Source organism: Melitaea cinxia, chromosome Z (genome assembly GCF_905220565.1).
Source record: "Melitaea cinxia chromosome Z, ilMelCinx1.1, whole genome shotgun sequence".
Taxonomy (NCBI): domain Eukaryota; kingdom Metazoa; phylum Arthropoda; class Insecta; order Lepidoptera; family Nymphalidae; genus Melitaea; species Melitaea cinxia.
This window is the reverse complement of record NC_059424.1, coordinates 13,113,483-13,131,691: the sequence shown is the minus strand read 5'-3', so window position 1 is coordinate 13,131,691 and position 18,209 is coordinate 13,113,483. Positions and strand designations below refer to the sequence as shown.

Sequence of the window (18,209 nt, the reverse complement as noted above, 5' to 3'; positions counted from 1 at the left end):
ACATATTTCTTCTTATAGTGTAATAAGCATGATCCAATTTCACATGGTTCACGAGAATGCCATACATACATATACATTTGGTTTCTTGTCAAGTTGTGAAAACCAAGGCAGTATATCCACGATTGCCATTTGTAGTATACTACGCTAGTGGCTATGTCTGCAGTAGGAAGTGTCTTCATCAAGTTAAATACAATAACACTGTTATCATTTTCCAATATTTTTCATAATGTGTAAGATTTTTCATTCCATTTCTTGCTAACTCAGTTTTACGTAAATGAATTTCCTTCTCAATCTTCACATCACTTTGTTCTTCTAGATTTCCATACTTCAGTTTGATAATAAATATATCACATTGTTTAGATGTATCACGGTGTGGTGAACGAAAATGAAAATTGAATTTCTCCTTAAATTACTTTCTAAATATGAACTGTGATACAACTAGATCTCCTTTTTCAAACACTTCCTTTGTGGTGACCGCCCGCGCGTGAGTATTGCAGTGTTGTGCAATTTATTTTTCTTATCTTTTCATTATTATATTCTTCTATTATTATAATATTATATTTCTTATATTATTATATGTGATTATATTTCTTATATTATTTATTTCAGACTAAATCGGGTAAAGCCTTAGATTAGATAAAACTGAATTTCGGGATTGTGGGGGGAATGGGGGCGGAGAGGGTGAGGAACGCTCCCCCGGTATCACTGTCACACTTCGAAACCCCATGGTTATGGAGATATCCATGGTTAAAGTTTTGAGATTAGAAAAAGTATTTCGCAGTCTTCACACTTTATTTTCACATTTCACAAGCCTTTTTTTTACATTTCACACGTTATTTTCACATTTCACACGATTTTTCTTATCTTTTCATTATTATATTCTTCTATTATTATAATATTATATTTCTTATATTATTATATGTGATTATATTTATTATATTATTTATTCCAGACTAAATCGGGTAAAGCCTTAGATTAGGTAAAACCGAATTTCGGGATTGTGGGGGGAATGGGGGCGGAGAGGGTGAGGAACGCTCCCCCGGTATCACTGTCACACTTCGAAACCCCATGGTTATGGAGATATCCATGGTTAAAGTTTTGAGATTAGAAAAAGTATTTCGCAGTCTTCACACTTTATTTTCACATTTCACAAGCCTTTTTTTTTCACATTTCACACGTTATTTTGACATTTCACACGCTATTTTCACATTTCATACGTTATTTTCAAACAGGAGTACGTAAAAACGATCTCGACTCCAAGATCAACAAACGATACAACTTACATTACTCATGCTCCGTTCCGTAGCTTTCACGTGTTATTTTCACATTTCGCACATGATTTTAACATTTTACACGCTAATTTAACGTTTTCACATGGTTTTTTAACAAACGATACAACTGATGTTTAACGACCTTTGATGTTAGAATAACACTTGGCTCCGGCGCTACGGGCAGTGCAGCCCTTCCGCCCTTGCGTACGAAAGCGCGTGAACGAATGCGTAGAGACCAGCCTCCGCTGCAGAACGGAGCATGAGTGCTTACATTGCTTTGGGGTGAAACGATAAGTACCATGCCATTTTTTTTAAAGCATCTATATCTTAGTCGTTAATCATCAGTTGTATCGTTTGTTAAAAAACCGTGTGAAAACGATAAATTAACGTCTGAAATGTTAATATCACGTGCGAAATGTGAATATAACACGTGAAAGCCACGGAACTAAGCATGGTTAACGCAAGTTGTATCGTTTGTGGATCTTGCAGTCATGATCGTTTTTCGAACTCCTGTTCGAAAATAACTTATTAAAGTTGCGAAACGGCGCATGTGTGGCACTGCCCGCAGCACCGGAGCTAAGGTGAAGTCAGACGCGGAGCTCAAAGGTATTAATTCAAAAGCTTTAAATTCTTCCCATAATCTCAAAACTTTAACCATGGATATCTCCATAACCGAAAGTAACCGACGTAGCCTATAGAATTAGCAAGTTGAAGTGGCAGTGGGCTGGCCATCTGTGTCGCAGGACCGATGGCCATTGGAGTAGACGGGTCCTAGAGTGGAGACCGCGTCTTGGCAAACGCAGTGTGGGACGTCCTCCGGCCCGTTGGACCGACGATCTACGTAAGATTGCCGGTGTCGGCTGGATGAGGATTGCGGAAGACCGGGATGTCTGGCGCGAACTTGGTCCAGCAGTGGACTGCGATAGGCTAAAGTGAGTAAGTGATCTCCATAATCATGGAGTTTCGAAGTGTGGCAGTGTTACTACTAGTATAGCTCCCTTACACCCTCCGCCCTCCACCCCCAAAAACCCATAATTTGGTTTTACTTAATCTAAAGCATAGCCCTAAATGGTTCTTGTTAGTTTCAAGAATATAGTCAAAAGTTTTGACACTCATTCTGGTATAGTCGTAAAATTTGTCGGGACAGTGTCTCTGTTCTTCATAATTTCGATAAAACTCTCCTTTTATTTTCCTTGTCCTATAGTAGAGATTCACTTCTTGTTTTGCCTACAATAAATCGAGCGTTAGAAAAAATATGAATCAAAAAGATATTGTCGCCGTTGTTCAGACATTTTGTGCGCGAATACAAACAAATATCTCGCCGACACAATCACGAACAACACTACGCCGCTATATTTCCACGCGACCAACCCGCTGGCAAAAAGTACATAAAGGTCCCGCTGGATACGAGAACGGGCCTGCGTTGCCCGCCACGCACCCGCGCCACCGGCGCTGCCGCCCCGCTGCCCGCAAAAAATTGTCGTTGCGTTTTTGCCGAATCGAATGAGGGATAACTTCACAATTTGACATTGACAGTTGTTTCTTTTTTCAATTCTCGCCACATTTTGATGAAAGCCAAGGTGGAACTATAAAAATTATTTTGCGGTCGCTTAGTGGAATGCGCATATAATGCTTTAGTAATAAAAAAATGACTACGGTTTTATATATCGTATAAAACCGCGCAGATTTTAACCACTGTCTCTCATTTTGACAATTCTTGACGTCATTTAGTGAAAAATTCAAAATCTTATATTTTGAATTTTATATATTTATATATTTTGAACTCGTAAAACTATTACATGATAATCATATCATTTTGAAACAATTTTTTTTTTCATTAAATTACTTAGAATACTATTAAAACTTTTAATGTGCTATAAATACAAAGGGTTAAACAAATAAATATTTAACGACACTTGCAATGTAATATTTGACAGTTCATATTTTTAGTTTCTATTATCTGCGAATATTTTGAAGTAAAGTTCGAAGTACTTACTTGTATAATACTACAAAAGACCGATTTGATCTTTCTTTTGACTCTGCTTTAAGACAATAGGTTTCGTCTTGTTTTTTTTTTTTCTTATTTTTGCAGTTAATATTTTTCGTTAGATTTTTTTATTTGTTTATGTTCAAGAAATTGATAAACTCAAATACTAAAATTAGGTCAAAGTGAAATGTTCCCTAATATGTGACTCATTTTAGTAAGTTATTTTTTTTTGTGAAGTGTGTTATTAGTTTGTTATTGTTTCTTATATAAAATATTATACATTTATTAAAAGTATAGTAAGAATCCTCATGGATACGCCGCCTGTCCCTAAGCCTCGGAGCGCATTTCTGTCTAATAATGATTTAAAAAAACCAGTACCACTACCTCGAACAAAGGCACCGGTAAATCATGATAGAGTCTCAGCTACGAATATACTACGTTCACTCAGTTCCGTGTCTAAACAAATAACAGAAGACGTTGCAAACAAAGTTAGCAGTTCAGCTAAAACTGCGAACGAAAAATTTGAAAAATCACTATTTGATGGATCTAAATTTGCTAAAGGCACGTTGGAAAAAACGATAAATACGTCAAGGGCAGTGCGAGATTCTGTTACAAAATCCGTTATAGAGGGCACAAAAACAGCTGGCTTAAAACTGCGTATGTCTAAAAAAACTGATAACAACGAATATGTGGACAACCAAAGATGTACATCTATGCCTGCTGTTGATGTGAGTTTTTTTGACAATATTCAATTTCACTCTCCTCTGTTAGAACAGAAAAGGTATAGAAATGATGATGATAACCCAGGTCAAAATAAAATCATTCCACTGCAACTGAACTCTTCTCATCTTGATGACCTGTCGCTGTTTTCTAGCAATTCTGATTCCAATGCGGATACAGTAAGTAATTTTTCACATGAGAGCAAGGAAAGTGAATTCACTGATGCTAGTTTGAACGATATAAATGATGGTACATATGACACTCCAAAACCTTCAAGAGCTAATAGTTTTATTAGTGTTAGGTCAGCACCAGAGATGCCGGAAAGACGGAAAAAGACAGAAATTGCTATTGAAGTAATGAGACAAAATTCATTATATGAAAACTGGACACTTCCTCATCCATCACCTAGTTCTTCCAAGACAATAACTAAAGTAACTCCAAGACCTAGTAAGAGTACAATTTATGAATTTGACCCTCTAACAAACAGTACTAGTTCTACACAAAAATACGAAGGAACTAGCAATGAATTACTTCTTTTAGAGTCATTTTTAATAGGAGATACTTATGGTACAATCGTATCAACGGACAATGGAAGTGAAGAAGTTGAGTATGATTTTGGGGAAAGTGATTATTTTAATCCACCCACACCTCCAGAAAGATTTGATAGTCTTTTGCCAGAAGAAGCTTTATCAAGAACAGGATCTTCAACTACAGCAGACCATGAAAAGAGTACTAATTGGTATGATTCTGAAACAGAAGTGCCCACAGAAAATGAATTGAAAGCTCCAAATTCCATGATGCAGAAGTTTTCATATATATTAAAATTAGATAATGTGTTGTACAAGTCATCCAAGCAAGCTGTACAGAAAGTTGAAGTGGTACAACGACCACCTTTAAATAAATTGCCTGTGCCATATTACAGTGGAGTTTTAAACAAAGTGGTGTCTGGTGTAGTGGAAGATTTATTTAAAAATACACAAAGCCGATACTGTGTCCTGTCAGATCAAAAATTAACTTGCTATACAGATCCAACCACTTCAACTATCAAAGAAACATACTTTTTGGACAATATTTATTGTGTGCAGATTGTTTTACCACTTTCCTCCAGGTAATTCAATTCAGTTTTAACATTTGTAGTTATGTATATTCTAATATATATATATATATATATATATATATATATATATATATATATGAATATAATTTGTTGTTTTACAGTACAACAAGCAACTCTTACTGTTTTGAACTCACCATCTCTAATAGTATTCGTAATACTCCAAGGAAGATTTTGTTTAGTTGTTCAAGTGCTTCAGAAAGGCGTAATTGGGCTCAAAAAATTGCTGAACATCTTATTAATGGATTTCCTACAAAGTATATGGCAGAATACACTCGATGTGGCTGGTGTTATCTTAAGGTATTTTAAAGAAAACTATTGATTATAATTTACAATTAAGTTTTTATACTGAACTGCTTACAAGTTTTTCATGACTGCTATACTGTGTGTTGTATAGATCTTAAAAGGTTTAAGATTATGTTATTGTCGATTTTTCTATTTTAGTAAGCACTAATGTAAGTATATTATTTTTGCTCAAACAAACATCGTCGTGGGTTCAGATCTAGATATGTTCTGTCTAATAGTTATTTGCTATCAATCAGTGGTTTTACTCACTAGTGCTATAATTATGAAGCAATGTGTGTGGATGACTATATCAAATTCAGCAGTTATATGAAATGGTTATTTACAAAATATTAGCCTGTTACTTAAACGTAAAATACTGTGAATGTTGCTAGTGCTCTTGCTACATACATAGACAAATTCGTTCTATATATTTATAATCAAAAATAACAACACTAGGTTTCTTGAGTGTTTGTGGTTATTAGTCTTGCTTCTACGAGTCATAGGATAATGTTTTATAATCTTAAATAACAACATCTTTTTTGGTATATTGTTTTTATTTAAGTGTGAAATATCACTTATTTTGGGTGTTTTGGACTCTGAAATACCTACATTTATTCTGTATCACATCAGGTTTTTCTGCAAAAGTAAAAAATCAAAAGTCTGTTTTGAAATTCTAAGAAAAAAATATTAAAAAACATAATTAACGTTTATAAAAAATATATATCAAATACAATCATTACTACAGGAGTATTTTGAGTGACATCTTTTATGTTCTGCTAGAAAATTACGTCTCGGTGTGATTGTTTTGTTAATGTCATCAGTAATATCACGTTTTAGTGACCAGCAATAATTAGCCATCATATTTGGGTCAATCAAATTTATTTGTCCCGTGAGTACTATGTTTTCTCCCTGACCAATAATTGCAGTTCTAAAGAAAATTAAGTGGTTTGTTGGCATATGTCGCATTTAATATGTTATTAAGAAACATACGTGTAAATTATTTTAATAAAATCACTTTTAAACTGGAATTTTAATGGTTGTGCAGGTGACAAAACATCGGATGTAGTGTTTTTTTGTTTGTCCCCCAGTAGCTTAGTACAATGAAACATTACTTTATACAAAAAAATACTATATGGCAATTACTTACGCTTGTACATAATTATTCATTACAATGTTACCATGATGCTAGCATATAGATTTTTGTTTGCTTCCACCGGACAACATTAAAAAAGTTCCGAAAGCAAAATATAGATGAAGATCAGTGCATTGAGAACAAGTCGATCGATTTGGTGACAACACTCATCCAGCCACTATTTTGATTTTATCTTTGCCGCGACGTTATTTGGCCGAATGCGTTATGAGAAAGTGCGTGGCTTGTTTGTGTGTCTACCGGACAACAAGCATAAAAACGTAAGTATTTGATATATCGTAGTAAATTGAACTGAAATATATTCTATTTAATCTATTTTTTTCACTGCGCGTAAGACCTTATTCAAAATATCATTATTTATTACCAGGAAGCGCAAAGACTGATAAATGTCACTCGGACAACCAGTCACTTGGACAACCAAAACCGTTGTCTGTGGGACATTTTGGTTGTCCGTAGGACAATAATGATAGAATCAGCATAAAGCAATACTTTTTCTTTCAATAATTAGTCACTTAAGATCCTTTTACAAGGGGCTAGAGCATTATATTATTGTTTAATATAAATTACACACACACATTTTTGTTATATCTAATAGTTTTCTATTCTAAATTATTTTTGTTATTATTTTTAGATAATGGATTTGACGAAAAAAGAAAAATCATGACGCTATAGAGAAAACCTTAAAGCAGACCCGGAGAAATTGGCTGAGCGAAAGAGAAAAAAAAAATGGAAAACTACCATAAGAATAAAAAACTAATTTCAAGTATGTCGCCAGAAAGTAACTGCAGAAAACTGCAGAATTACATGAAAGCTGCGAAAACAGTCACAAAGTAATCGCCAAAAAGCTGTTAGGAATATAATTAAGAATACGACTCCAAGCTTTCCTTCCATTCTGCAAGAAATAAATCTCGAAGATCAACTTCAACCACCTCCTAGTCGTGCCGTGTCTTCGAAAAAGAGAGAGATTGAGAAGATTAGAGGGAGAAAATAAAAAAACTTCGACGAGACTTATTATTTACAAAAAAACAACTGTATTGTCATATAGTATAAATAAATAAAAAGCGGTTTCAATCCTAGTATCTCCTTTGAACTCCCGAGAATGTCCTATTGACAACCGCATATGTCTACTGGACAACCATTTTGTCCCTGTCTCCTAAAGAACTATAATCGTCATTTTTACTTAAAAAAAAACAGTAATGTTTACAAAATTTTCAAATATGAATGTAACAATTAAAAGTGAATTGATAGAGTGTTAAATATCTCGTATAAATTATTATTTTACAAATTAAATGAATAGTTCGTTAAATTCAAAGTTTGTCGTTGTCCAGGAGACAATGTTATTGGTGGTAACTTATAAATTAATAGTCGCGTAATTTATTTATGGGAGATAAATTGCAATCCATCCTATATTAAGTGAGAATAAGTGACGGTTTACAATTTGACCGAATTTCAAACAGTTAAGAAGTCTATTTAGTTAGTTGTCCAAGGGCCTATCTTAACTAGAGTTATGTGGCTTTCGGAGTCCAATTTACTATTTTATGTAAATAAATCTGTTCTGCTCTATGTGAATCCTTAAAATATAAATAATTATCTACAGCAAAAATGTTAAAATATGAAAATTTTCAAATACAATTAAAAAATTAAAATTTGTCATTGATATACACTTAAAAGTTGATTGACCCATTTACATTGTTTCCATAGTTTTGATGGCTTGGTGGTACTGGTGTTCTTCACTAAAATCGCCAAGTTAATCAGAAAAAAAATCCACATGTAAATCTAAGAAGTAGAATTTTTAACTCTCATCTAATAAATTTGCCACAATCATTTTATGTCGGGTGTTTGTGATTTCCGTCATATTCATTTTTTCATCAAATTTTCCATTGGTCATTAAATTTGTAATTAAAAATTTACTATCTAATACTATTAAACGATGAATTCTTGTATATCTATCTTCTATCTTCTTCTTCTATATATATAAAAACGAAAGGTCACTAATTCATCACGAAATCTCCGAAACTTTAACATCTACAAACTTGAAATTTGGCAAGTAGGCTCCTTATAGGACGTAGACATCCGCTAAGAATGGATTTTACGAAACACGACCCCTAAGGGGGTAAAACGGGGCTTGAAAGTTTGTACGAAAGTCCTATGTTTTTGAAGTAAGAGACATGAAATTTAAAATGTATGCTCTATAAGTAGTGAGAAGGTGTCAAAATAATGTATCTTTAGAAATCAACTCCCTTTTGAGGTTAAAACGGGGGATGGTAGGTTGACACATTCATCACGAAATCTCCGAAACTATAACAGCTACAAACTTGAAATTTGGCAGGTAGGTTCATTATAGGCCGTAGACATCCGCTAAGAACGGATTTTAAGTTACTCGACCCCTAAGGGGATAAAACAGGGGCTGGAAGTTATAGGAAAAAATAGGGCTAAAGGAAGAATACACACCTAAAGCTTTTATGAACAATAGAAATTGTTGCTTCCACTTTTTCCATGCGTCTGCTCTGCTAACGGGCGCCCCAACGCTATCAATTTTAAGTTCTGATGGCGGCCGTGCATGCTCCATCTTGTGAACCGTTTACTTTACTTTTAATCAACAATTTTCTTTAATATTACTTTAGACATAGATAAAGGTACCTTTTTTGCGTTAATACATTTGTAATGCCATGTTTACCAAATATATTTAATATTTTTTCGCATCGCTGTCACCATGTTGTATAATCAAACGACTCGTTATTGACAACTGATTTATTTTATCTAACATGCCAGACATATACTACAACACTAATTATCTTAAACAAGGAAAATGATGTCGGCTGGTGTAATGAATAAATAAGGAACTATTTATAGTATAGTGTAGATTGATATCTTTATTATTTATTTGTTTTTTGAATGTAATGTTATAAGATAATATAATTTAATGTACATAGGTAACCAAACATTTGTCATTCTTGTTCGAACATACACTCATTTAAAGGTTAGAACTTTAACGAACCCTGTATGAATCGATATTGCATCTATCGACGCAATTTTTACACGCTTGTTTCAATAATTATGAATACGTAAAAAGGTAAAGTAACATTATATAGTTTGTATCTTTTTTTTTTGTAATTTAATTAATTGTTTTTTCTTTTTTTTTTACTTTATGTAACTGACCTAGATTTGCACATGATTAAAATGCTAAAAGTTGTTGAGTAGCAGAAAGGAACTGTCCAACGAAAGTCGGAAGAAACTAAATCACTTGTTGTAATAGTCTTAGACTGTAGACTATAGATGCTAATGTTGTTATTGAGACCTCAATTATTAAAGTACTTCCTTAAACGTCATTGCAAGTTAACTTTTATAGAATTCAGAAATTAAATGTCTTTTTCAGTCTTTTCTACACTTATACTTTGTTTGTAATAATGCTTTGCGAACGTACAGACCGTTAAGACATTTATCTTATTGTCATGCCCTAACAACGCAGCACTTGACTTGATTATATAAAGACACATACATCGGATCACAAGCAATGCGATTGTCCCAATATTGTTACATATACTCCCATGCTCTATTACTACACTACATAAAGAAAATGTGCGTGGCGTGCGTGGAACGGTAACTTTAATAATTTTCGTATTGCTATACAGTTTCTATGTTCGAACTTGTATCTACTTTTATGTAATGTGAGAACGACAAGCTTTGTTTTGAAATACATTGCTACTTTTTGCTATATTGTTGTATTAGACCGCATATGCGACTTGTTTTACTGTGACTTACCTAGGAATTGATTGTTGCTTATTCCGATACGATATCTTAATCAGATATATATTAATACGATAGTAGATGGTTAAATTAAAATTTACTTGTTCTCAAAATTGTTCAAATATGTATCAATTATCTTACATTACATTATTATGTTTTGTATATACACATTACGCATGGTTGTGTTCTTCTATCGCCGAATCGAGACCAAAAGATATTTACGTCATTAACACCACTTTTTAACCGACTTCAAAAACGGAGAAGGTTCTCAATTCGACTGTATTTTTCTTTATATTACTATTTTTTATGTGTGTTACCTCATAACTTCTTACTGGGGGGAACGATTTCGATGATTCTTGTTTTAATAGAAAGATAGTGATTGTTTGAGTTATCTCTAATAATGCGTATTTGCTCGTTTATTTTTTCGTCTACTTATGTTGTGTTACTTGCTGACGTAATTGAAGTCGGTTTTATACCTTTGCGAACAAACACAATTGAATGGAAAATAATCATTGTTTTGAAACTCGTAGACTCGTATCGGTAACGATACTAAAACATTTTTATTTATAATTAATTGATTAGCCCTTTGGCGCAGTTTGTAGTGACTCTGCTTTCTGTTCCGCGGGTTGCGGGTTCGATTTCCGCCTGAGTTTGAATTTAATATTTGTATTTATATATGTATTATTTCTATATATATTTAGCTATAACAGTCGGTTGTTATAGGTAAAACAAGCATTAAGTTGCTTACTTTAGGAACAGATGACCGCGTGTGTGTGTGTGTAAAGAAAAAAAAATTATCACCTAATAACATTCGTATATGCTGTGTGGCTACGGCACTAAAGAATTTAGCCACCCCCTCTCTTCCCGTGGGTGTCGTAAGAGGCGACTAAGGGATAACAAGGTTCCACAACCATCTTGGAACTTAAGAAGCCGACCGATGGCGGGATAACCATCCAACTGCTGGCTTTGAAATACACAGGCCGAAGACGGGCAGCAGCGTCTTTGGTGCGACAAAGCCAGTACTGCGGTCACCAACCCGCCTGCCCAGCGTGGTGACTATGGGCAAAACACATGAGTTCACGTTATTTTTGACGTAAACTTGTGGAGGCCTATGTCCAGCAGTGGACTGTATAGGCTGTAATGATGAACATTCGTATATATACTATAGACTACTAATGCGGTCTTTTATACGCTAAATTATAATATTTGTGAGGTTAGTCGACACTAATTGGTTACTGCTCCAGGCTCAAGCTTGTGTGCGGATGAGAGAGGAGGCCGTCGACGAGACCTCCGTCTGCAGGCGACGAACGGGGGTGCGTAGGAGGCGTTACTTAATGCGCTTCCAGTAACGCCCCTGTGCCCGTGTCGGGCCGGGATGGGAACCCGGTCCTGCTAGACACGACGTCGTCTGGATTGTTCAGAGATGAGCCGGACAGTCTCCATGGAGGAGTCTGGCCTTTTCGTTGAGACCAGCCTGTCGCTGGAGGGATCCTGTTGCCTGCAGATCCGGGACCCTCCAATTAAAGCGGCTGAAGGCTCTCGCAGGGGTTTTGTCGGTATTGCACCCTCAAGTGCTGAAGCCGACATACGGTCTAGGAATGCTTACCCGGGTATCCTGGATATCACCCGTAAATGGGTTCCCCTGCGATACCAAAAAAAAAAAAAATGGGTCAAGCTTGTGTAATTTAAAAAAAAAATGTTTGCTCTGAAACGAAAAAAAAACCGAGTTTAATTACACCGACAAGTAAAACAACGTAGGTAGTCGCAAAAATAGTCAAGCAAATACGCGTTGTCAAAAATTACCTTAAAAGTCAGAAGATCAGAAGATCAAGAAGATCAGATCCCACCCACCCTTATCCCACCATCGGTCGGCATTTTTAAGTTCCAAGGTGTAGTGGAACTGTGTTATCCCTTAGTCGCCTCTTACGACAGCCACCAACCACCAACAACATCAGTTTTATAATATTTGTAGGTTTATACTGATATCATTTTATTCTTGTATAATTGTAGGCATTTATACCAAACTAGTTACAAAGTTCACTAGAACTTCGTATCGCAATTTTTTTGTATAGGATATTTTAAAATCTTATTTTATATAAATCTTATAGTCAAAAAAAATAAATGAAGAATTACTGAAATTGGCGCAGTCGTTTGCATACATTCCGCTGATTCATTTTATTTATATAGATACATATAGTCACGTAGATATAGTTAAAAGTGCAAATATAGATTATGTCGCAGTTTTAAAAATATTTATATTGATTTGAAACTTGACCGCGGGTAGTAATTATTGAGAATAGTTATCTCGATATCAAACAGTCAAGACGTCTGTAATCTTCTTTACTGACTGTTTCAAAAATTTCTTTAAAAGCTTATGTATAATATACAAATAATTCGTTATGTATTCGAATTATTAATGCGAAAGTATTTCATAATAAATGTTTAATAATGATTTTTGGACAAACAGCGAATTCTTTACTAAACCTCTTTGACACATTCTTATATTTACTTTTGTGAAATTAATGTTTACTATTCGGTTTTAAAATGGTACGTGCTATCTCTTATGGCGATGTAGACATGTTATGAATTTTTTTGATAACATAATTATAAAAATCGTTCGACGTGTGGTTTTACATGCGTTTATATCGTAGCGAGAATAAAGCTAATATATAAATAAATAAAATAATAATAGGTTTTCCAGACCCAAAAACTTTTTTTATCTGACTTCAAAAAAGAAGAATATTTCTCAATTCGACTGTATTTTTTTATCTGTGGTACCTCATAACTTTTTACTGGGTGTGCCGATTTTGATAATTCTTTTTTATTCGAAAGCTCGTGCTTGTCATGTGTCATTCAAATTTCGATACCAGCAATTTATACTAAGCTAACTCATAAAAGTGAACTTTACAATAGAGGCTTATAAAAGGGAAAAACGTGATACCTTTTATTTTAATTAAGAAACTCATTTGAAATTTAGTATCTTTAATAGTTAATTTATTCATTGCAATTTCACAATTTTTTTTTTTATTACATATTAAAAAATATTTTATCAAGGGCGCATTCAAAAAACCAACTTATCAAACGACATATAACTTAAGTGTAGCTAATATATATATACATGTGTTCATTGTAAAAGTTTTATTTTATATTATGAATATTTCTGAACATTTTTAACGCTATCCCATATAATATTAAAGTATACCACATAGCAATGGCATAAAAGTTTACTGTCGTTCACAGGAATTTTTTTTTTGAGACTAGGATGAGACTTAGGATTACCCGATGAGAGCTTCGTGGAGAACAATGTTGGAGTCCTTTTTTTAGATGTTAGAGAGAGTGTGACGCTTGCGCAAGGTCTTTTATTCATAGTAATAGTAAATACAAATTATGTGACGACTTTTCGACGAATTCTGTGCCTCTACTAATTCTTAGTAAAAATATTTAATATATTATTAGGTTTTGAAATAATTTTAGCGATATGTTAGCGTTATATATTTGAACATAAAATGAATTTTATATTTGTCTATGGCTAAATAATATTGTTCATTCATTTGCTCTTTGTGTCACTTTACTATACTTACAATATTACTCTATTGCCTGTGGTCGGAAGTACGCCATATTTGTTTACTATTTAAGATTATTCCAAAAAAAATTGAATATACATTAGTTGGGTGTAACGGCAAAGGGACCGGTTGATTGGCAGGAGGGTGTGACGTGCGAATGGCGTGGCGCGTGGGTAATGCTGATCCGCCGCGTGCTCGTGTACGGCAGCGGCGGCGACGACGTGCGCTCCGTCGACCTGAGGAAAACGAGATGCGTCGGTGCGTATGTCACCATTACAAACATACCAAGATAATTACACGCTTAATTAAATTATGTACTTAATAATTACCAGAATCAAAATTTACTACACTCAATTACGCTTCAAAAGCACTTATGACTCGTCGTTTTACAAATTAAAATTATATTTGCTTTATTTAATTAATTTAGTTAAAATTTAGGTACCACCGATTCGGATCGCAGATTCTGCAGAGTAGAATCTACAAGAAATTTCGCAGTTATTTATACAAATAAATAAAATTTGAGTGTCTGTTTGTAATATTAAAATGACCACTTTTTACTAAATGCACGACGTATAGACGGTACATATACCAAAATAACATTTGTTTTACAATTTTTTTCTGTCTATCTGTCTGTCTGTTTGTTTGTTCCGGCTAATCTCTCAAACGACTGGACCGATTTTGAAGGGACTTCCACTCGCGGATAGCTGATGTAGTAAGGAGTAACTTAGCCTACTTTTATTGTAGAAATTAATTCATTCTGTAGCTTTGAGAGCTGAACAAAAACTTTTTTGATAAGTTCCACGCGGTCGAAGGCTTAGCTAGTTCTTTAAATAAAATATGTTTTATTATAAGATAGAGCCTATTTCGTACAAATTACACTTAGATATGGCGTATGTGTGTATATTTGTGTGTAACTAATGATTAGTTTGTGTATCACATAAACGAAAAAAGAAAATCGGCTATAATCTATATAAATAAAATGATCGTATTTGTACCTTTTTTAATTGTCCAAAACGTGAAAAGTGAAAGGTAAGTTCGGTGGTCAATCAACCTGCTATCGTTTGCTAAAAAACGGATCTCGATTGTCCGATGAACATAAATAAATAATAATTTGTAACGTTTCTGGACGGCAACCATGCGTAAATCAGCCGGTAATTTTATCACCCGGAAGCGCACAATGTCACGCAGATACAACTAATATCACAGGATGATGCAGTCGTTTGCAATTTTTGCGTTCCCGGTACGTAGTTTCTATTATTAGGTGACATTTTCCGTACTGAATAATAGATATAGTTATTCATTATAAAATAAAATGTTTAGGAAAAAAAAATTATATGTAGTTAACCATAAATTTGTAAATAGATTCACATTATAAATTGTCGATAAATTGGACTTCAATAATAGTTAATATTTAGTTGTACAATGTCTATCAAGTAGTATATTTAGTCTCTTATATATTGTTTTATACTAACGCGATCACTTTTAATATTTAAATTTATATTTGTTTGGGTTCTTACTACATTTATGTATAAAGGAAGCAATCGAAATAAAAAGAATATCCGAATTTCAATAGGAAAGACGGGTTCAGAATACCGAGTACCTATGTGGAATCCGGTGCTTAGTTTATGTGAAGGTAGGTGACGATATCGGTGCTCAAAGCCCAAGAAAAACACTGTCAGTGTAGTTTGTCGTAGTAAACAAGTGCGTCCGTGTGCCGAAACTAGAAGAAGAAAGAGGGTAGACAGATTTTCTGATCAGTCGCCATCTACATGCACCGTACGTCAGTCTCCCCGTGATCATGGCGATAAACCATTGCCGAAATATAGGGAACTCAACAAAACAAACGTGGTAAGCATCCGAACAAAAATACACTTAGTCTCTATATATAGGACATATGGAAGGGTTAGTCGAGTGAGGTAATGATTAATTTATTCAATGAATCGCTCCCCCCGTGTATTTTTTGTTTGGAGGTCCGCGCGTGCTCTGACAGTGATACGTCTTGCTTTGAAAGAAGTGCATAGCGATGTTATTACTAGGTCGTTTATCTGTTATTTTAGTAGTAGCTCATTCTTAACTTATTACGACAAATATAAACTACATATACACGTAGGCTTAGATATAGGGCATCAAATCTAATCACATTTTCTTGTTACTATACTCGTACCTATTCCTACCGGCTTTGTTTTAAACCTTATTTACTTTTATATCTGTATATTAATAAACCATCTTTGGAAACTGGGATCTTTGTATGGAATAAATGAGATAGATACTTTTTAGAAAAATGAAGGTACACTTTACACTTAAATTTTCAATGGACTAACTGCGTAACCCAAATAGTTTCGAATAGTGTCTGTTTATCCTTTGTCATATTTTAGCGACTTGTTCACTAATAGCTTTTAAACGCAGAAATTCTTAGCATGTGTAATATTTGCATAGATTTTACCCTACATATATTAAATAATTGCTGTGTGGTTACGGCTGTAAGAATATAGCCACCCCCTCTCTTCTCGTGGGTGTTGTAAGAGGCGACTAAGGGAAAACACAGTTCCACTACCACCTTGCAACCTAAAAAGCCGACCGATGGCAGGATAACCATTAAACTGCTGGCTTTGAAATACACAGGTCGAAGACGGGCAGCAGCGTCTTCGGTGCGACAAAGCCAGCTCTGTGATCACCAACCCGCCTGCCCAGCGTGGTGACTATGAGCAAAACACATGAGTTCACGCTATATTTGGCGCAAACTTTGGAGGCCTATGTCCAGCAGTGGACTGTATTAGGCTGAAGTGGTGGATATCATTATAGTATGTTAAATCTATATATCAATACGTGAAGCAAAAACTATGCACCCCTTTTTACGAAAATTGCGCGAACGGAAGAATGAATTTTCGCACACTTATAGTTTATTAGAGAAGGAGTGGTGAGTGCGAATTATTTCTTAAATTATGCATAAAATATATTAAATCAATGATAATAAAAAAAGAAAAAAAAAAAATTACACACTACCATGTATTTGACACAAATTCGCATATATACACTTTTGTTTATCATTATAGAAGTATAGTCTTTGACAACAGCACCTTAATAATGTTCAAACTTATAATTTAATTTAATTATGGTCGAATTTCGACCACTGGGCTATCACTAGTTATAATAAATGTATATAACAGAGTTCCATTTCTGATGTCTGTGACACATTGGGCCAATGATCACAGCTATTTTAACTGAGGTGGGGCACAGCGGGTAATTTCCTGCTCAAAATTTGGGACAGCCCGACTGGAGTAGTACCTCGACCTTATAGAAGACCACTGCTAAACAATACTGTTATCAAGCAGTGTTGTGTTCCTGTTGGTGAGTAAGGTTACTCCTGGGGGGGGGGGATTGAGGTTAGGGTCGGTAAAGCGCTTGCGATGCTTCTGATGTTACAGATGTCTGTAAGCTACGGTAATCGCTTGCCATCAGGTTGCTTGTTTGCTGACCTAGTTATATTTGAAAAAAAGCAATTGTGTGATATGCTAGCTGTTAAAAGTTCGATCCCCGATACACGATGACATAAAGATGTTTATCGCGAAATAGGCGATTGTGGTTGTGTTTTGAGTGTTCCTAGATCCTCAACATAGCATTCACGTCCTACTGGCATTCTTAGGTGTTAAAAATTCAGTATCAAAAGTTGTTATTTCGATCAAATATACTTTTTAGGTCTTAGCAATTAATATTTACTTGCTTTGCGTTGAAAAATGTTTAACGTATTCTGAAATAGATTAGCCATAGTGTAATAATATTTTTAAGTTTTTTTTTTCTTCTGTTTAGCAACACAAGAGGCAGACGATATAACGAAACAGGTGTGTCCGTCTGATGGGAGCCCGAACCTGCTTCTAGACTGTCCCCACACCACTTTGTATTTGCGATTCCCACACGAAAGAGAACTTAAGGTGAGAGTTTAGAATGTTTGAATTTTTAATATTAACTAACCTCCAAATTTTTTTTTGTGGTAAACTATACATATATGGACGGTCGTAATTGGCCTTTTTGATTATATTTAATTCTTGTTTCTTTTATAATTTTTTCTGTGCTGTGTACCATCCCTTATAAATAAATAAATAATAAAATGGTAGGAAAGTCAAAACTGTACATTGAATATTTTTTTAAAAGAATCCTTGGGGTGTGATCTCCAATCGATACCGAAGCCAAAAATATAGTTTTAGAATTTTTGTCTGTTTGTTCGTTTTTCTGTTTGTCTATATGTATGTCCGGGATAAACGCAAAAAGTACTACATGGATTTACTTCAAATTTGGCACGAAATATTATTAAGAAGTCAGGTCAACATATAGGCTACATATTATCACGCTATCAGCTACGGGTAACGAGCAGTAA

The 18,209-nt window shown here is 34.4% G+C and overlaps 1 protein-coding gene across 1 annotated transcript in view; it reads left to right on the top strand.

Moving 5' to 3' along the window:
- Positions 1-3,212: 3,212 nt before the first annotated feature.
- LOC123668414 (arf-GAP with Rho-GAP domain, ANK repeat and PH domain-containing protein 2) overlaps positions 3,213-18,209 on the top strand; it is a 29,025-nt gene continuing 14,028 nt past the window's right edge. Inside the window, exons 1-4 of the mRNA XM_045602148.1 lie at positions 3,213-5,086; positions 5,197-5,392; positions 13,978-14,095; positions 17,645-17,766. Coding sequence (XP_045458104.1) covers positions 3,567-5,086; positions 5,197-5,392; positions 13,978-14,095; positions 17,645-17,766 — 1,956 coding nt within the window. The 5' untranslated portion in view covers positions 3,213-3,566. The remainder of the gene's footprint in view (positions 5,087-5,196; positions 5,393-13,977; positions 14,096-17,644; positions 17,767-18,209) is intronic.